General features: G+C 41.3%; 1 protein-coding gene across 2 annotated transcripts; it reads left to right on the forward strand.

Moving 5' to 3' along the window:
* The first annotated feature begins 747 nt into the window (after positions 1–747).
* On the forward strand, positions 748–21,049 carry castor2 (cytosolic arginine sensor for mTORC1 subunit 2). Of its 2 annotated transcripts, XM_075487435.1 has the most exons (9): positions 748–1,073; positions 8,902–8,972; positions 11,863–12,056; positions 14,636–14,768; positions 16,206–16,329; positions 17,388–17,498; positions 19,452–19,534; positions 20,325–20,419; positions 20,596–21,049. In XM_075487435.1, the coding sequence occupies exons 1-9, from the start codon at positions 961–963 to the stop codon at positions 20,656–20,658; spliced, it is 987 nt and encodes a 328-aa protein (XP_075343550.1). In that variant the 5' UTR covers positions 748–960; the 3' UTR covers positions 20,659–21,049. The 2 variants fall into 2 exon arrangements, with proteins under 2 accessions (XP_075343550.1, XP_075343551.1); XM_075487436.1 differs by lacking the exons at positions 748–1,073; positions 8,902–8,972 and adding an exon at positions 9,966–10,206.

Below are 21,049 nucleotides of genomic sequence, written 5' to 3' on the forward strand. Positions count from 1 at the left end.
TTTTTTAGTGTCTGAGAAAACTTGGGGTGTAGTCAAAATTTTGTATAGGCCTTAAGATTACCCTTCTGGTTTATCAAACATTACACTGGAAAAAATCAAAGTCTTACCAAGTATATTTGTCTCATTTCTAGTCAACATATCTCATTACACTTAATATAAGACACAACTGCCTATCAAGTACTATTTCAGCCAGATATAGGGACTTGTTTGAAGACAATACATCTGGAATATCTTTATAAGTGAAAAAGTCTTGAAAACAAATTGTTTTGAGTTGAATTTCATATGAAACAAGCTTTCTTTGACATTTGAAGAGGTTTTTAAGCTAATTTCAAGATCACTTTTATCCCAAAAGTCCTAAATATCACATCTTATTTCAAGAAATCTTGACAAGCCGATTTTTCACTAGTTCCACTGGCAGATTTTTTGCTTATTTCAAGCAAAAACGCCTTGTATTTGTTGTTTTTTTACTTATTTTTGGAGGGGCATTTTTTCCAGTGTAGTTATCATTAAAAGTAGACATTAGAGGAGATTTGCCAAATGTATGGATGCTAATACTTCAGAGTGCCTCTCAGAGAGGCGTTTACTGAATCTAATAATGAGCTAGAAACTAAACAAACATATTTCCCAGAGTGTTTATCCATTTCGTGTAAAAGCATTAAGGCTTTGCTGTAGTAACCAGCACTTTATTATAGAGGGCCCTGCTGGGGGCTCTTATTCTGAAAAGCTCACAGCGGAAGTGTGGGGGGGTTCCGCTGCGGGTTTGACAGCAGGTCCGGTTTTGCCTCTTTGCTTTCTTTATTCCACCCTGCCTCCCCGTTTCTTTCTCTGTTTAATGCGCCTTAGCCTGCCGCATGTGTGTATTTATTTATTTATGCATTCCCTTTAAAAGTATCTAGTTTCCGTTTTGTTTTTGTTTTTTTTTTACAATTTAGTCGTTCCTCAAATGAGAAGACGGAAAAGATGGAGCTCCATATATTAGAGCACAGCTTGAAAGTGGCGAGTATAGAAAAAGAAGGGATCCAGATCTGCACTCACGGATTGATAAAACTCGCCTTCTTGGCCTCCAAGACAAGGTGCGTAACTTCTCGGACAGTAGCAGAATGAAACAGAGCTGTCGGTGTTTACTGGCAGCTCGCTGCTGTTAACACGGCGAACTAAAGCTGATAAAAGGTGGTGGTGTTTTGTTTTTTTTGGGTTGTTGCTCCAGCTCGTACCTGCACTTGTGTTAATGCCCCCAAGAATCCAGCTTTAAGAGATGTGGTCGGAGCAGGTCTCTGCCAGCAGTTTTCGGGCCTATGCTTGTTCTGTAGTGTCATTTTGTAGCTTTGTGCCATCTGTAGCCGGGGTGCGTCTTTGAGTGTGTGTGCCGCCGGTTTTTTGCCTCTGCAGGATCAACACAACCCCACCAGGAAAACTTGAACAAGTAGAATGTCCCGAAAACTCTCCCAAATATCAGCCTGAGGAAACTTTAATTCAAAGAAGCCCGGCGGTGAGGTGGCAGCAGGCCTGTGTACTTGCCTTTTGCTTAGTTAGTGCGTGTGTTTTGTTTGTTTGTTTGTTTGTTTGTTTTTTTAGACTATAGAAACAAAAACAGCAAATGAGTTCACACTTTGGCAGTTTTACAGCAGGCAAAGTGAGAACAAGTGTGGCAGTGAGCTGGTAATCAGCTCTCCCACTGTGTGGAGATAAAACACAGTCCTCTCAGATCACTGATTACCTGATGTAATTAATTACTGATTTAAAAACTCCATCCCTCCGGGTTACTTATTACCTCACATGATCCCAGTTATCTCAAAAAATCCTGCTGCATCTGCTTGCTTTCGTGATCAAGTGGCCTGCAGAGGACTGTTTCGTTAGGCTGTAACGCCGTAAAACATGTTAAGTGAAATTTTTCTACATAAAAAAGATTGAATTTGTAATAGAAATCAGAGAAACTAAATCTTTTGAGTTTAGAAGCAGGAGCTGGAAAATGTCCTGGTGCTACAAACATGATGCTGATAGTCACGGTTGCTTTTTATCCAGTGACTTCCAAGTGTTCCAGTTTTAATGGGGAAATCAGAGTGATGCCACCCACATGTTTTTAGAAAAGTCATCTCTTTATTCTTTGCTGCGTCTAGCCGCTTTGAACTTTCAGCTTGAGGATGTTTGTTCACACTTTTTGGTTTTCTGAAATAGGACGGGCAGAAGTTACCACGCTGATGTCGGTGAGGAAGTAAAACAGAACAACTGGGTTTGTGTTTTGACCTGCCTTGTTTGTCTGTGCTGGAGCTGAGGAAGACACTAATAACTGGCACTTCACAAATTATGAATGCTAAGTGTAACCAGAGAGAGGGAAAAAAAAGGCATAAAATGTTTTACACAATGTTGCAAAAAACGTCATCAAGTCAGCCCTGAACAACTGCAGCTGGTTCATCGGGTGCTGACGGGCCAGTCTGGCGTGAATATGAGTCCCACAACAACTTATTCTGCCACAGCAAGCACTATCAGAAGAGTTCTTTCACAGCAGAAAGCGTTACATTTTATCCACCTCGGATGCTACGCTGGTTTCAAACTGCATCCACACAGACGCGTTTGTTAGATTTACCGTTTAATATGTGCGGCGGGCTTGTGGGTGAGAATCTGCACTCGGATCATTTGCTTTGTTTGTTTTTTTTGCAGTGAAATTCAAAACGGCCGACTTCCATTTCTGGATTTTGGGGGTTGGGAAATAAACTTGTAAACAACTAACTTATATTTGTTTTGTACTGCTGTGACGCAGCAGTTGGGGCTGGTCTGTGTGGTTGAGCCAGTTGAGCTTTACGAGCATCGGTTCAGATTGCAGCTCGCTCGGTGGGACGCTCTGTGGAAAGGCAACCGCAGAATTAAGAGAAGTTTCATTTTCTTTGATTCTTTGACACCTTGAACTCCTACTTGGGGTAATTTTGACACCAGATTTCCTGTTCGGGGCAAATTTTTAAGTGAGACACTATGCTTGAGGCAGGCAACCATCCAGTAGTGCTTACATAAGTTCATATCATTTGACTGGAGGGCACAGGTGTCCATTAGATGACAGTTTTTTTTCTTTTCCCTGGAGCTCCTTTGAGCTGACTCCCCTTTCTTTCCCATCCTCCACCTAATGGTGTTTCAGCACCAACCTTAAAGTTTCTCCGCTTTGATAAGGGCTGCGTTCTGCCTCTTTTCTTCTTCAACATCCATCCATTTTTTTTTTTTTCATCCATGCAGCAGTTGATTTGCTATTATAAGAAGGTTTAAAACGGTTTCTAATCTCCAGTTTCAACATCAAATGTCCCCGTCTGATCTGCCTCGCCTCTTCTGCCGTCCATTCACAAAGGGAACTTGTCTACTTGGTTTAAGAGAGACGCACAAGAAAATTGAAACTAATAAATCCCTCGAGGGTTCACCCGAGGCTGAAAAACTGGCAATCCTGGAGAAGTCCCCTCGTTGTCCTTCTAAAGCAACACAACTGAAACGCAGCGTGTGGTGATTGCATAATCCTCCTCACAGTCGAGCCAGCTGAGGAAAATGTATGCCTCCGGATCCTCTGTTCAAATGAAATCCCATGTTTAACGGCTGCACATATATCTTGATGCAAAAATAGAGCTGTGTACCATTGGAAGAATATTGAATAACACCGGTGTCAACACTGTGAGCTCCATTATTCTCCTTTCATGTGCATGCCAAACTTCCTCATGCAACCATGTTTAAGCTTCCCTCGTGATTTTTGTGGTTAAACTATGGATCAAATGGCAAAAAAAAAAAATGTTGAAGGGGTTTTGTGGCCTTTCACCATCCCGTTTTCAGTAAGCAGCAGGGAGCTCTGATAAACTTGTGTTGCGCTACACACGCACACACACGCACACACACACACACGCACACACACACAAAGTTAGTAACTGAGTGAAGAACCGGGAGGAGAAGCTGACAGATAAAAGAGTCTGATAACTGTCAGGTGGTTGGAGCATAACTCCAAATGAATGTCAGCATGCCTGCGGGATTTGCAAATCGGTTGAAACAACCAAACTTTAACATCAGTGTTGTGGTTTCAGCTTGATCCTCTGTTCCCAAACCACCCCCCCAAAAAAAAAAATATATATATATATATATCTCAGTCACTGAAACTTTAGAGAGGAAAATAAAAAAGACTGAACAACAACTTGTAGCGTGGTTGCTGTGGCTGAAAGATCATGTCAGTCCACATTTGAGTCGCAGTTCACCCCACAAATCAAGCTGAACTCGCTTGTAACGGCATGATGAGTGGAGCAGATGGTTGCCTCGTGGCTCCAGACTCACTCTTTGCACTGATGAGTCAAACTTTTTCTTTCAGTCACAATATCACAAAAATTCAGTCTCACCCAGATTTTTCCACAGAGCTGTTAGCACCACTTTACATTTTAAGGGCTTGGGTTGCCATTGTCCCCCCCTCCCATCTCTAATACTCAATGGCCGGTATGTAAATGATGATGAACGGTATAAGCTTTAATTTGGGTCTCTGCACAAATCAAATTAGCAAAAAGTTCATTATTTTTAAACAAATCTTGGAAATGATCGGTGTTCAGAGTGACCCTAAGACGCAAGTTTTCCAAAGCGTTATTCTTAATGAGTTTTTACAGAAATGTAGGCTTGTTTATGAATGCACTTACTCTAGCACTAGTTCTGCTCGTAGCTGTTTGGTTTTGGAAGGAAATGCACTTATGATTTCTTGTGACTTGAAGTTCTTTTGCCTACCGATGCGGAACACACTTATTGTAAGTCGCTTTGGATAAAAGCGTCTGCAAAATGACCGTAATGTAATGTGATGAATTCTTTTTCACCACAATAGTATAATAATAAGCTGTGTAATGCCTTGTCTAAATGCCTGGCCTGTAGAGGCTCCACGTGTCCTGAAAGAGTTTTGTAAGTAACTAAACCAAAATAAGCTTCAGCCGGCGCTTCTTGTTTTTGTCGCCCTTCAATGGACAGAAAAAGAGTGCTATCAGAGGCAATGGTGAAAATTTGCAAGCTTTCACCATCTTTGGCCATATTCTTAAAAACTTAAGAGTTTTCTGATCTGGGCCTGCCCACTGCTTCTGTCAGCAGCTGCCTGATGACATCCTGCAGAGTGAGGACCTTCTGTTGGCCAACGCTAACCACTTCAAAACAACATTTGTTTTTTTGTTGTGTTTACCACAGAAAATGAAGGCAATTTTAATCAGCGATCCAGCTCAATAAGACTTTTAAGCCTAAATAAGTAATGGTCCGCTTCTTAGCTTTTGATTGATATCTCACTTAAGATAAGGGCAAGCTTCCATTTCGTGGCTACAGTCGCCATTTAGAGGCTATGTAAGAAATTGCACGTCCCTCCGCTGTAAACAAATCTCGTCCAGGCCGTTTAAAGCCGGTTGAGGAAGCTCACAGGACCAGCAGAACAGAGCTGAGCTTTGGAGTTGTGCTCACAGCTGCTTTGCTCCGTCTTAGCAGAAGTAAATGTAAAGGTCGAGCAGGAGATTTTCTGACAATGAAACATTCTGTGAGTTTAGACGCCGCTTTTTATGTCGTGCAAAGAGCAAGAAAGCGTCCTGGTGGAGGCTCATCGGGTCAGTAGGTGGTCCTTCAGTATGTGGCTAAACCGGTTTGGACAGTGGCCACCTGGACCACCTCTGAATGTGACCTCAGTCCATTCTAAGTGTGTTTTTTTTTATTATTCCTTCACAAAGATCTGACCGTACGTGGTGACTATCCCTGCCGCTCTGACAATTCTCTGAGGATGTTAGTCCACGGCCATGTTGTTCTCTTCTCACAGCATAAGCTCGGCCCTAATTGAGTCACAACTAGTCACAGTTTTTCACTTGGTTCACATGAAGCGAGCGCAGTGCTCTCAGTTATGTTTTTAATGATTCAGTCTGCTGAAAAGTCTATCACATGTGAACTGTTGGCAATAGGATCAATCGGATCGCTGACCCCCACAAGAAGCATGTTTTCAAAGAAAGAAATCGCTTCCAAATTTGCTTCCACTGGATTTATCCCTCTTGCTATGTGATTCTGCAGACACATTTAGTGCTTCTGTTTGATATACGAACAGCAGGGATTTAGAAGTTGTGACAATTTTTCTTCTTGTGGCGACAGTCATCTGTCATCAACAACTATCCAACTAAGTCCCCTTGTGTGAGGGTGTTTAATTGTGGATCAAAGTGTAATAACGTAAATTATAAATCATTTCTATAAATGTCTTCCCGAGTTTTCATAACACCAACTGCTGTGATTTAGTCAAAGGCTGCGAGTGCAGCGCTCGACAAATTAAGCTCCATTAAAGGTTCCCTGTGAAGTTCCTTGCATGCACATAGAATGTGAGTAATGCAGACTTGAGAAAGCAGCGATCTCCCCCTCCCAGTGAAGAGTGATGTAGTGAACCTCTGCAACGTTTTGCTATTTCATTGTTGATCTGGATGTGACCACGTCAAAGACTTAAGTAAGTCATTAAGTAGTGCTCATAATAACGCGATTAGAGGAGTGTTATCAGCCCAAGACGCAAGACAAAGGCCTCAGCACTCATCGTACTGATTGTTCCGGCTTTACAAAACTCGGTGTACGTCAAAGTGGCACTTGACAGCTCATTTAATGCTGCGAGGAAACGCTGCTGTTCCCACAGAGAGAATTTCTGAGAGCATGCCTGTTCGTCTTCAGCCGTTCCTTTCACACCATCCCGCTAAATATGAAGTGTAAGCATTCAGCGGCTGGCCAGTTGGAAATGTCATTATCACAGGAGTGTTGTGAATTTGAATCAAATAGTGCACACTTTCCCTTCCATTAAAGGACATGTGTTGGAGCTGATTTTGTTTTGAAAAACGTCCTTAACCCCTCTTAGGATAGTTTTGGCGCTCAATCTTTTTGTTAGCTTTCAGAAAGCGCGATAATCATGATGTTCAGAATTTTAGAAGCAGGTGATCTGAGCCAAATAGGTCTTATTATTTGACAAAGAACACAACAGTTGGCTGTGGGTGTCGTGTCATTTTTCTGCACCAGCACCACCTGAGAGTTGTTTCAGTTTTGATGCTGTTTGATTACTTGCACTGAAGAAAAAAAAAACACTTCAACACGCTCCTTCCCATTTTCAAGCATCGCCTCTCCTGCAAAACACGCATTTTTAAGTACATGAATATGAACTCTTCCTCTACGGTGCTCTCTTAGTTTTCACTTCCTCCCCGCTTTTATGACAGCACTGTCTTGCATCAAGGGTATTTGCAAAATAGACGAAAAGAGATTCATTGTTCAGGTCAAGAAAAAGCCTGTTGTACGGAGAAAGATCCCACAATTGAAAAAATAATAACGCCTGAAATGCATTATTAAGTAAAAGCTATTCACACATTACTTTGAATGTGGCTGAAATAGGAAGTTCACGTTAAATCCCACTAAATGGTGCAAATATGCCCCCGATGACGCTGATTGGCTCCTACATTGTACCTTTTGCTATAATGCATGAGATGAAGGACTAAGTTTAGGTTCTTTAGTCAGAGTACAGCTGGTGTGTGGCTGCAGACCAACTGTGTAGGTTGTTCTGAGGCTTTTTAAGGCATATCACTGAGTGAAAGATATATTTTTAAATTGATTTGGAGGAGAAAAATAAAACGTAGCCCTCCTTTTGGTACAGGGGCAGCACTTGACGCACATCTTTTTTTTTTTTCTACTTATGTATCTTATGAGCACATGCTATTTTTAATTATGTTTTTTTTTTTCAATACCAGCATCAATTTTTTGTGTGTGTGCATCTGCACCAAAAACAGTACTTTTCAAAGACTATTTCTGCTGCTATATCTGATGCTCGGGGTTGCCACTGTTGCCCTGTTTCAGGCAACCAGTATCGGGGAAGTGGTGAAGAAGTTGCTCTAGCTGCGTCAGTGTGTCTGATTTTTAGAGAGAAATGATCACAACAATGGCAAAAAAGCCCATCTGCAGAAGAAAAATCAGCCTGTCTCTAAATATAGCTGGTGAGTGTTGTTCTTATATCACAGAGTTGCAAGCTTGTTGTGAGCTCTGTAATCAACGTTAACGAATGGGAGTGCTTTTTGATGAGGCACTGAGTGAAGGAGTACTCAGCTCCTGCCACTGCTTTCTGCACAGAAAAATGTTCTATGTGGATAGACGGCATGAGTCGCCCCAAGAGGAAAGAATCCAGACGCTTCCAAAGCTCAAGTGTCAGCTTCCCTGTGGTGTATGCAGAGCATGGTAGTAAGCAAATGCATTTCGTAGGACCAAAAAAAAAGTTCTGTCTTCTCCTGATTTCTGAGCTGGGACAATAGATTTAATAACCAGTGATTTGTGTTCAAAGTAACCATTCAGCCAAACGCCTTCATTTTTCAGACTGTAACTAAAGCAGGACAAAAATATCAGATGCAATAAGGTAAGTGGATTAATCTACAACCATAGCAGAGCCTGCTCAGGGTCATAATTCTCATTATGAAAGATAAACCAAAGTAATTGACCAAATTTGAATATTTTCAATTTGAATATCTGGGGAAAATCTTCTTCATTCATCTTGTTTTAGGTCGTCACCCCATGGTTGCGTATTTAAATCGTCTTCGGATCATTGAGATTCCTCTCACAGCAAGAATCGCTCCTCATATTTGTCGGAGAGGTTTATATTGGGAGCACCATGTTTTATTAATGACTTGGTTATCAGCTGCATATTCAGGGTAAAATCCTAACAAAGACATTTACAGGCAGTTTTGTGTCTCATCGCTGCATCTTTTTACGCGAGTGTGCCTTTTTAACTCGACAGTTTATTTTCTAAATGCCCCAGAGAGTAGAGGCAGCTTTTGTCAGACGTGATTAATGTAGCTGAGATTTGTGCAACCTGCAGCTCTTCTCAAGTTTCTCACGTCCACAGTTTAATCTGCTGTGTTTTTCCGTGTGTGTTGCCCCATTCAGATGCAAGTTTTTCAGCCTGACAGAGACTCCGGAGGATTACACCATCATCGTCGATGAGGAAGGCTTCAAAGGTGAGCCTCAATGTTCTGGATCCTTTAAAGTCACCGTGACAACCATAGATTGGGCAGCAGGTGAAGATCTCATTGTATAATCACTGATTCTGTGCGGCACCGCGGGGCTTCAGCTGCCAACGTTTGAGCACCTTGTCGTTATAGATGTGTGGCAAAACTGCTGCTGGCCATGTTTTCTTTTTTTTTGGTTGGCTGAGTGAGTGAGCGAGTCCATGTCATTACACACCCTTTTCCACGGTGACCCTCCTTGGTTACCCTGGAGATCACATGCTGTTTGTTGCATAACTGCTGCAGGTATTTTCTACTGGTGACTGGCTCCGAGTGCGTTTGTGCCTGTTCCATGTTGGACTAAGCTCCAAGTTGAAACTCAAGCAAGTGGTGTCGAATGCCATTTTTGCAAACTGCCAAGAGAGTGTCTGAGCATACATTTTTCTGACCCAAACATGGACAATATAGCCTATGTACATATGCATGAAGGTGGTGTATAATGAGGCCTCAACACTCTTGGGAACCTTTGGATGTGATTAAAACATGCTATAAGTTTGAGTCTTTGTTAAATGTCACTAGGTATATAACTTAAGCTGCCACATGTTAAAAGGCTGACAAATCCTTCAAGTAGAAACAACCTCCCAGAGCCCTAACTTGTGTTCTCTTTACACTTTAAACCCCCAAAAGACTCACATTTCATAGGTAACTGTTGCACCCGTCGTCAGTATAATGATGGTAGGACCAGTGGGAGTTGTTATTCTATCCATCATGGCTATCTGTCAGTTAAAGCTCCCAGTTACAGCGTACTGGTAAACTCGATGTAAAATTAGCTCAAGAAAATGGGGAGTGATCAGTCCAATAAACAAACTCATTAATGCTTCTTGTTGCACACTTGCAAAAGTTTGGGCACCCCTGGTTCACCTTTCTGCTGTGCCTTTCGGCTATCAACAGAACAGGAAAATGCAATACCTATAACATTATTTAAAACCATGCAGCTGTGACACTTTCCAGGTGGGCCAGACTTTCCTGTAATATCACCTTGTGCCACCATGGAAGTTGAGTCAGTGTAGTGTTTGGTCTGCGCTGGAGCCTGCAGACAAAGAAGAGGAGAGCTGTAGCCAGTGCTGGCAGAAGCAAACAAACACACAGACCACAGAGATGAGCTGCAAACACAAGAGAGGAAGCTCCTAACAGACCAACATTATCTTCGCAACCAACCACCCTGTTATGTGCTTTGGGCACATTAGTAAGTATTTTGGTAATTAATTAGTTTACGTTCATTGGAGGCGCTGTTGGTCCGCCTATAAATAGGCTGGGGGGTTTCGACATGTCGGGGAATTCCACTTGCACCTTGCCGCTCGCTTCCGCTCGCTCCATCACCAACGGGAACGCGCCTTGAGGCGGTGCGCGCTCGTCCAGTCGCGGTAGGCCGTAGCTGACGTATCCAGCCTGTCATGCGGTATTTTTGGTTAGTCTTTGTTTGTTCGTTTTCTAGTTATGATTTTGGCCTGGTGGGACCGGTTGTCCTGGTTTCGATCTTTCTTTTGCATTAGGTTCCTTTTTGCTTTAGTCCGGTACTAGTAGGGGCTTCGACGGCCCTGTATAGGGTTGGCCCCCTGCTGTACCGTTTTGTTATGTTTGATCGGCTCACCAGGTCCAACTTTTGTTAATACTTTTGGGGTTGTGTTTCTTCTTTCTTTTTTTGGGGCACGGGAAAACTGAGGAAAGTTAACTCTCTTTTTCTTCACAGAAAATCAAAAGCAGCTGAATCAAGAACTAAAAGTTCCAGAGAGTTTAATAATAAAATATATATTTTTGTACCCTCAATCTTGTTTCGTGTCCTCCAAATATGTTGTGCCTTGGTGGCCGTAACACAAAGAAACCATGTTCGACAGCAAAGATGCAAAGGAGACCAAAAAAAAAAACCAAGAAAAAATATTACTGTTGCTTTTTTTTCACCCGGAAGTGGCTTTCGCTGTGTTCTAGCTTTTCTTTTTAAGACTGGGATATAAAAAGCTTGTCGTAATGTTATGGATACAGCTTGTGTTTTGGCTATAACTTTTCTCAGCTGACTCGACAACGTTGGCTTGTGTTTCTTGTTGTGGAGCTGAGTCTCCTCTGTTTGCTATGTGTGAATTACCAAAGAGAGCAGCTGTTGATAAAATTTGCTGCTGCCATGTTTGTGCTAAAAAAAAAAAAAAAAAAAAAGAGCTAATCATATATATGGCAAACTGTACACATGTAAAAGCCTTTTGAAAAATCTTTTACTTCCTCAGCTTTTTAAAAGAAAATGACATTTTAACGTGGGGGGGTGCCAACATTTTTGCATACCCCTGTATGCTAAGATTAGCCTCTGTTAGCTAACATAAACTGACTTTACCTTCATATCAGTCGAAGCTGGTGTGTCGACTGAAGTCTGTAAAGGCGCCTTTCACTGATTATCAATTAAGTGCAAAATGCTGCGCTTGTTATTTAAGAAGTTACAGTTGCATAAGAGCTAAAACATTCATCGATTTAGAAGTTATCATTTTGTGTGTTTCTTAATAATGGGGATATCAGTCTAATTGATAGTTTTAACTGTGATTCTAACTTCTGTCTCCTGATGGGAAGACATTGTAGATTCAATTGTCAGTCTAAGTAAGGCTGTCTAGACTGGAGTTTACAAGGATGAGTGGAAAATCACGTGCATTTCCTTTAAGTCCTCGTATTAAAGCAGAAATAGTCGTCCGGCATCAAACGGTATCCACACAAGTGGTGAAATAGAGGAAGTAGTGCATGTAAAAAAAGTAAGGAACAGTCATTATTCATGTTCAGTGCAACTTTTCCGTTTATTTCCAACCGGTGTTGGAACATGAATTCTTGCTTTGTGCAGACAAATAGTTTTCTTTGTGTTTGTTCTCAGAGCTGCCCCAGTCGGAGCACATCAGTGTTGCGGATGCCACGTGGTTGGCCCTCAATGTGGTGTCAGGTGGTGGCAGCGCTTCCAGTTCACAGCCCATCGGAGTCACCAAAATCGCCAAATCAGTCATTGCGCCTCTGGCTGACCACAACATCTCCGTTTTCATGCTGTCCACGTATCAGACGGACTTCATTTTGGTGAGTGTGGATGAAAAGTTCCCAAACAAACCATTTTAAAGAAATCCCTGGCTACCTCTGTGGCATTTATCCACCTTTCCACTGTCTAATAGCATGTTTGGTAATAGACTGTGGGTAATAGTCTGTGGGATGCATTTTAGCTGACATGAATTCAGTGTCACGATCAGCACATGTTGTTGTTGTTGAAGCTCACATGTTGATCTTCATGTTGCAGACGCGGATGAATGTGACCAAAATCTGACCGTCGACGTTTCTTGTATTGTGTCACGTCACACATGCTGTTGGAACACTTTTCACACTTTCTTGCTGCTTGAAGTTTGTCGGCTTTACAGCACGCTTTGTGTTGCACTTTTTGTCTGTTATGCAACCACTGGCAGCAAAGTTGTTTACATCCAGAGTGTCTGACATGAAAAAAAAAGGCAATAACGTTGGATTTTGTGTACCTCGCACCGCCCACTTCCTTTGATGTAGGAAGAAATCCTCTCTTATGCTCAGGCCTCAGGGGGTCTCTCTTTTTTTAATTTTTTTTTTTTATTATTGCCTTGCTTTTGTGGAAAAACAAGGTCTGCTGACCAGCATGTTTTTGAAAATGAAAGGGGTGGGGGGGGCTCTGTTCATGTTGATAATCTGTTATGTAAAAAGGATCAGCAGTTCAGCCTCTTGCTGGATTTTAAGGTATCACACTCAGGCGTATTTCCTGTCCCGACACAAGCTCCTCCCTCCCCGCAGCCCTGATTGTTGGTGTATCACATGAAGAACTCCTGTCCTGAGAATCCCCCAGCACTACTATCTACTGTCTTTGTCCTCATCTCACACTGCGTCGGGGGGGTTACATTTTCCAAATCTTTAAGTAATCCAAAAGACCACACAAGCTTTAGATGTGTTTTCCCTGTTATGATCTTCTGTGTTGCATAAAGGGGTAAAGCGTGACCCAAATGTTGAACGTCCTCATTAAGGCAAAGAGGTGTGTACTCTGAGCATATAACGGCTTCCAACAAGCAACAAAACAGAGGATGGCAATTATTATTTCATTAGAATATCTTTCTGTTACACCTTGAAACAGACTTTTTCAATTTATTTGTCACCAGCTCCAGAGATCAACTTGATATTAGGCCTGAAGGCTTCATATTTGTGCCTAAATAATTCCCCTATCAAAATACACAGTGCCAATACATTTGATGGAGCCGCTGGGAATTGGAGAACTTCTGCAGAGTTTTATGTATTGTATGCATTGGTTCTTATGTATTTATTTATTTATTTTTTAATCAAATGGCTATTTGATTAAACATTATCATCTAGAACCAGGTCAATTAGCCTTTTTTTTTACCTGGAGATTTCCTCATGGCTAAATTTTTAGGAAAGAAACTTTAAGTGCTTTTAGTATCTCCTTTAGCATAGGAAACAGTGGGCACATCCTTTGTGATGGGAGGGGATAAAATTCTGTTCCAGCACCATACAAAATGTTGCTCGATTATTTTGGTTAGGTTATTTTGATTATTCTGGTTAGGAAGGGTTTGTGCCAATTGAGATTCAACATCTTTCACTTCTGTTGCTTTGTGGTCACTTTTGTTTGTTGACGAACCAACCAAGGTATTTTACATCTTATTGTGTGGTTGGACTCTGATAGCTTTCTTAAGTCCTCCACCACATGACCTTTTCCAACAAGGTGAAGGAAAAGTGCTTGAACAAGTTTTTTTTGTTGTTGTTGTTGTTCTTTATGTGATTGTTTAAGTTGTTGAGTTTCTTTTAGCCCAAATCGAGCTTCGTTACTGGACAGTTGAATGTGCTTTTATCTTGATGTTTAATGAATCAAACTAATCCAACCAGATCATTATAACAGGGGAATTCAGGACTAAAATCACGAGTATTTCCTGATTATTAAATCTGATTGCGAAGTGTAATTGGATTAGGTCCTCAAGTGCAGGAATAGTGCTTGTGTGGTCATGTGGTACGAGATACAACAGTCAAAGTGAAGTTATGTGGTTTATTTCCGGAATGTCTATGATTATTTTTTATTTTTTTTATATATATATCTACAATAGCCTAACATGCTGTCACAGTTTCGTATTCTTTCTTTTTTAACTGAAACCATTTTATTTCCCTCTTCTTTATGTGGAGCAATGTTGTGTGTTTGAAATGAGCTATATTGATAAACCAACTATGGCATACTGCTCAGCTTTAACGATGCAGATGCATGCACCTCTGTGCCCTCTCTTGGCAAAGAGTGACCTGGTTAGGAAGGTTTCAGCCCTCTGTGAGATGTGTTTAGCCTTGAATCGGCCTTCACCAATGACGCACGGGTAGAGGTATATTTTTCTTTTCCTCCGCCCACAGCGCAGCTCCACTCTCTGTTTAAAGTACAGAATGAAACTTTAGCTTTTTTTGTCAAACTTGCTGTGTTCCCTTAGAATGAACCAGGCCTTGCCTTTTCTGATGATCTTGATTCTTGATGATTAAAAGTGAAAGCAGAGTATGAGAGCACTTTTCATTCCAGAGACCGTACAATGTCCCATCGTCCCCTTTTCTGCATAACTGCTTCTGAACTTTAAAGCTCACTTCCGCCATGTTATTGTCCTCAGGTTCGAGAGCGTGACCTGCCAATGGTCATGCACACGTTGTCTTCCGAATTCACCTTGCTTCGAGTTGTCAATGGAGAAACTGTTGCTGCTCACAACCTGGGAGTCACCAATGGCTTTGTAAAGCCCAAACTTGGTAAGTATGAGCATTACAGCCTCTTAAAAGTATGACAAAGTATTTTCTAGAAGTCTTGAGCCAACCGTTGTATATATATGTTACCTCCCAACGGCCAGACTTTCTTGTAATCCTTAAAGTCTTTCAAAGTTCTTCTTTGGACATTAGCTGCTTTTGCACTTGTATTCCAGTGCAGTTCTTGCACCTGACCATTTTCAGAGGATCTTTTTTGTTTTCGAGATCCACTCAACACTGACCTATGAACCATTCAAGCGTGAAAAAGACACCAAACTCAAGTCATGAAGCATTGTTGAGTCTGCACAGAGAAATTGTATCTTTAGGTGCTTTGTTGCTAGCAGCCTGTCACCAAGACGCATCTTTTGTTCCCATTTCTTTAGTTGCATTACAGGAAAAAGATAACACAGCTTCACAGACATAGAATACTGTTATTGCACCAACAACGGTCCCCATGCAAGGGTGGGGAAAGGCTGAGGTATGTCAAATGAAACAAGAAGTGGAGTGAAAATCAGTGGCAACAGGTCTTATGGAGGAAGAAATCCTCCCCAGAGCCCGGAGCTCAACATTACTGAAGCAGTGTGGGATCATGTTGACAGAGAACGGAACAAAAAGGCAGCCGACATCCAAAGAAGAGCTTTGGGATGACCTTCAAGAAGCCTGGAGAACTATTCCTGAAGACTCCTTAAAGAAAGGACAGAAAGCTCGCATCAGAGGGTTCAGGCTGTGTTGAGAATAAAAGTGCTCAGACCAAATATTGACTTTCAAGCCCGTTAGAATTGTACAAACTTATTTACTGTATTTCCATTCATGTTTGCACGTTCATATACGTAACTGCACATAGTTCTCTCTTTCCCTGGCAATGTATGAAGAAATGAGAGCTGGCTCAACACTTTTGCACAACACTTTCTATTCTGTATGATAAGGCGCTGCTGCTTTATGCTAAAATAATTTCTAAATAGTTTATTAGGGGATTGCTGTATTGGTCAAAATAGACTCCTTTATGACTCCTAAGCTAACTTTGTTTAAAATACATGTGCCGGAAATGTATTGGTCAAATGATTTATCGATTTATTTTTTTTTTTTTGCGTATGTGTTTTTTATGTTGTGATTGAAAGTTAACTCATGATCTGCAGTTTTATGAGGTCAACTGAAGATCCACTTCCTTTCTTATTGTGGAGTTTTCAGCCACAGTCTGTCTCAGGAGGTTGGTGTTTGCTCAGGATCTGTAGATGTTGGAGAACTGTTTGCTTACAGTCTTGATTTCAGACACAGCAGTTTGCTTCTCAACTCTAAACCCAGCAAAGACAGTCTAAACAAGCTCAGCCGAGTGGAGAAGTGTGTTGACAGACATTAATCCCGTGTAGCTCTTTTATGAAGATGCCTTGGAGCCATATTTCTTCCTCTAAAACCCCTGTGTTTTCTGTTATTTTTGCTTTTCAGTGCCCCGTCCCATTATTCACCCGTTATCTAGTCCCAGCAACATGTTCTGTGTGACCAGTCTGGACCCAGACACACTGCCCTCTGTAGCCACCCTGCTCATGGACGTCATGTTTTATTCTGGAGGGTAAATCGCTTTATTTTCAACATGTTTGCTTTATGTGATCTCTACTTTGTGGCAGGAAAAAAAGAAAGATTAACACTAACTTAAGAAAAGCTTCCTTTTGTGAGATGTTAGATGTTGCTTAGAATGCTTTTTACTCATTTTAAGCATGATTATCAGTTATTTTAGGGGTGTTGGCTTCAGTGCTCTGGAGCTCAACAAAGAAGTGGCTGCTGCACCAATTTGGACACTTCTTTCAAATCTCTTCTTCGTGTCCATCTTTTGTGGAAGTGATATTTTGAATCATTAGAGTAACCCTCATAAGAAAAGGAGCGAGTCAAATTTCCTGTTTTCCTTGTTCAAGCAGGATGAGCACAGGAAGAGTTTAAATGAGCCTCTTCCGGAGCTGTGACACTGTGGATACTGGTTGGGACTTTAATGGAATCAAAATCAAATCATTTTATTAAACCTTGATAAATATTCATCTGGAATAAAAACTTCTATAAATTAGTAAATATAACTATATATATATGACTATATATCTCAACAAATGAATTTTTTTGAGATTTCAAATTACATTTTACTGCTTGAGTTCATTTCAGAGGCCTTTTTGTTTTCTAAGGCCACATTTATTTCATACCTCTTTTTATTTTAAATATGCCAATTATTCTACGGTGTCATCCAGCAGCCTTTAGCAACATGGAAACGGTTGGTGGGAGCTGAGCCGATCTATGCTGCATTCTTTGTTTGACACAGTCGGATAATCGCACCTTTTTGTTTGGAAATCTTTTTTTTTTTTTGTATTTATTTATGGAACTATTCAAACTAATTAAGTAGATTTATTTATGTAGAGATGTATTTCAAATATTTCTTTATTACCTATTAAAATGCTCTTCCAGATTTTATCAGCCTTCCAGTCAGGTGTGCGTGACTTGTTGCTCAGAGGTGAAGCTAAACAGCTGTTTCAGGAATGTGTCGTCAGTTTACTGCCAGCACCTCTCGGGTGGTCAAACACCTGCGTCCTGCGAGATTGAACCTTAGATTAAAAAGTGTTTTTGTTGTTTTTTTTCACTTCTTCCCAGGCCCAAAGAGCCTGGAGCATCCGGAGAGGACTCCAGCCACATCCGCTTCTTCTCCTTCTCCCTGATCGAAGGCTACATCTCCCTGGTCATGGATGAACAGACGGCTCAAAGGTGAGTGGAGGAAATCACCTGTGACGCAACGTTAATGTTCATGTCGCAGCTGTGGAAGTAACCGCGGTGTTATTTTCAGGGTGGTGTTTTCATGTTGGTACTAAAGTGTCATTATGTTTATGCAGGAGGAATAAATTCATGATTGTGGTTTGAGGGGGTGATTAGTTTGTTGCTAAGCATTAGCAGTGCTCTTGGGTGCACACTGTGTACTTAAGGTCGCGGTGTGTTTCATTCTGACTCATTTGTTGAGTCCCCCGTTCTCTCTCTCAGTACACGCTCTCGTTAAGAGGTGAACCCATAAAGAAACCGGAACGGCTGCTGATCCCACGTGGTTTGCTCTCTGTTTGCCACCACATCAGCAGTAATCAGACGTTTGACCGTTCAGAAATGGGCTCTGGCTTTTATAGGTCAGTAATGTCTCAAAGCCATGTTGAAGTGAAACAAAAACCCGGGAACAAACTTTGATCCTTTATATATATTTTGTTTTTCTGCAGCATGTAGGTCAACTTTGTCTCCATGTTTTATGTAAGACCTAATGTGTTGCCTTAAAGGGATAAGTCACCTATTTTCTCCTGCTTTACAAAGGCTCTCCTGTTGAATATTTTCTTTTTTTTTCTCCATTCACTTCATAGACGATTCTCTAATCTGCCTCTGTTGCTCCAACGCAAGTCAAATTAGGCACTGATAAAAGTTTTAAATGTGAGGCGCAGTTTGTTCAGAAGGATTGATTTTAGTCATTTGTTTTTATGACTAGCGCACCTGTCGGTGCATTCATTAGATGCTTGAAGGCTAAAGTCCAGGTTGTGTGTGTGCGTGTGAATGTTTTAAACAGTAAAATGAGAATGCTTTCTAAAAATGGAAGAAGAAAAAAACTATTTAAAGAAACCAATTATTAGACAGCAAGGTGGGGGATGACCAGGATATAACTCTGATGTCGTGTTTTTTTGTTCCTTTCATCTGATCAACACGATATTTAAGTAAATGAGAATGCGATGAACCTAAAATGTACATTTATTATCATTGCGTCTGCATTGTTTCTGTTTGCATGAGTAGATCCGATCCGCTTGCTTCTCTAAAATAAACGTTCACATGCATGAAACGACGTCCCTCAGAAGCCACGCCGACGAGGCTGCTTGCGCCACGCTCAAATTCTTGTGCTGTTTACGGACCTTGGGAAATAATTCCACTTCACTTTCATAAACTAATGATTGTCCGGATTATCTCAAAAATGGGAAATGATTGGCCAACTATCAGGCCTAAGGCTTTGTTTTAAAGAAGCATTCTGTCTGAGGGTTTTTTTCAGAAACCTTGAACCTTCCTGCAGCCTCTAAAGAAACGAGAGAAATGATATGGATAATATTTCTTTTTTCATTACACAGGAAAAAATTATTAAAGCTGGATGTCTTTTTTTTTTTTTTTTTTTTTTCTTTGTGGAATTATATGCATGCGCACTCCTATTTTTAGTCATGACAGGATGGAGAAAGTCCTTGAATGATTTTGCATATAAAAAAAGTTTAAAAACTGACACAACTTATTAGACATTGAAAACAGCAGAGAAGAAGTGCAGCTCAGTGAAGGTGAGAGTGAGAAGCTCCGTCTTCACACTCAACTTATTGGCTGTTTAGTTAGATTCTGGTCTCACTTTAAGTTTCATTTTTTCATTTATCACGTCAGTGTGTGTGGTCTGAAGTGTGTGTAACGCACACACATTCTTCTCTCATAAAAAAACAGTTTGTTTCTGAGAAATGGGTTTGTTTGTTTTTTTCTGGGCATGTTGTTGTTACATCCATCCTGATTCCTCGGTGGACTTGCTCAGGTTTCGGACTAAAAAAATCTGATTAGTAGAATTATAAAAAAAATACCTCTGATTTTGTTAAACGTGTGTTTGCTATCGATTGTGTAGTTTACTGAACTCTGATCTGTTAAGTTCTTTGCACTTTTTCCCCCTTCAAGGTTTCCAAACAACGTGCTCTTTACCAGTGCCTCTGGTGAGCTTTGGAAAATGGTTCGAATTGGGGGACAGCCTTTAGGATTTGGTGAGTTTTTCTTTCATTTGGGAGGGGGCTTCAGGAGCTGGTGAGGCCGGGCACAGAGTGTAGGTGTGCATACAACCAGGTCACATGAATCTAAAATCACTCTTGCTTTATCACAGATGAATCTTTTCTCCCACTGCCATCCCTAACTATAAGAGAAGAATCTTAAATACGACAGGAATTCTACAGCTTTCTACTTCAGCTTCCTGTTTTGGCATTGATTAAAGCTCAGCAAACTTCCCTATATTCATCAAAATGACACATTTAGGACTTTTTTTTTTTTCTTTCCATTGTGTCACGCCTCGAAATTGCTCAAATGCAAGCTTTGCCTCATTCAGTAAGCTGGGGGTTGATGGGTATGCAAATTCACCCCACCTGTACTTCACTGCTCACCTGGCTGCGGCTGCTTCAGCTTCAACTCAGGCCAAAAGCTCCAGATGTCTTTATCTCGACAGCGTTGGCAGTTGATGCTGCAGAATTGTTCGTGTCCTCCGTTGTTTTATAAAACAAAAATGATTCGACAGCTGCAGCTTCCAGGCTTGCTTACACGCGGGACATGAAAAACTGTCCGCCTCTGATCGTGTGAAATGACAGAGCTGAGAATCCTCTCTGCAACAAGAGGAGCAGAATGATGAAGTGGGATTTTTCTATTATTTTTTTTGGTCTGGTGTTTCATCAGACTGGAAACTCTGCTGTGCTGTGTTTCCAGTCTGAAACATATCCAATTCCTTTCAGTGTGAGAATTCAAGAACTTCTTTTTGTTGTTTGTTTGTCTTTTTTAATTTGCTTGCAGATGAGTGTGGCATCGTGGCTCAAATATCAGAACCCCTGGCAACAGCTGACATTCCAGCTTACTACATTAGTACCTTCAAGTTTGACCATGCCCTGGTAAGAAGAGCGATTTTAAAAATTCAGTTCCGTAGCTTTTCTTTATTAGATTTTACATTTCAGGTTTGGTTTGTTGGTCAGACAGAATTGTCAGTGTCAGTTCGTTCTACAGCAGAATGAGTTTTTTTAGAATGAGACGCAGTCGTGTTGTCAGAGCCTTGTGTCTTCTCCTCCAGGTCCCCGAGGAAAACATCCAAAGCGTGATCGGAGCTCTGCGGACTGAGAGCGCAGCGCAGTGAGGGAAGCCGGGGGAAAGCAGAACGACCATTTTTCAAAGTCATTTCGTTCAAACATTTATCATGTCCAAAAAGTGCCAAGAGGTCGTCAGCGGACCACAGTGGATCGGCTCCGAGAGGAAGGCGCGCCGGTGTGTTAGGTGATGCCTCTGTTACGCAATCATTTTCTTTCCGACCCCGCCCCTGATTCCTCCGCCGGCACCCGAGGCCTCCGCTGCCTGCTGGCAGTTCTTGCTTTAGTTTACCAAACTGAATATGTTTCTTTTCCTCTTTGAAGCTGCTTCTTCCCACTCCCTGACCCCCCCATAAGCACCATACTGTATTAGTTACATAATTCCTCTCAAGGAAGGATGACGAATGTACTCTCAAAAAAAAATGAAAGAAATATTCTATA

Source organism: Odontesthes bonariensis, chromosome 16, assembly GCF_027942865.1.
Source record: "Odontesthes bonariensis isolate fOdoBon6 chromosome 16, fOdoBon6.hap1, whole genome shotgun sequence".
NCBI lineage: Eukaryota > Metazoa > Chordata > Actinopteri > Atheriniformes > Atherinopsidae > Odontesthes > Odontesthes bonariensis.

What these genes read in the sequence shown, in the direction of transcription:
- castor2 (XM_075487435.1), top strand. Translation starts at nt 961, where the DNA reads ATGGAGCTCCATATATTAGAGCACAGCTTGAAAGTGGCGAGTATAGAA. An exon ending in CGATGAGGAAGGCTTCAAAG is followed by an intron (nt 8,973 to 11,862) that starts GTGAGCCTCAAT and finishes GTTTGTTCTCAG; the next exon opens with AGCTGCCCCAGTCGGAGCAC. An exon ending in TCAAGTTTGACCATGCCCTG is followed by an intron (nt 20,420 to 20,595) that starts GTAAGAAGAGCG and finishes CTTCTCCTCCAG; the next exon opens with GTCCCCGAGGAAAACATCCA.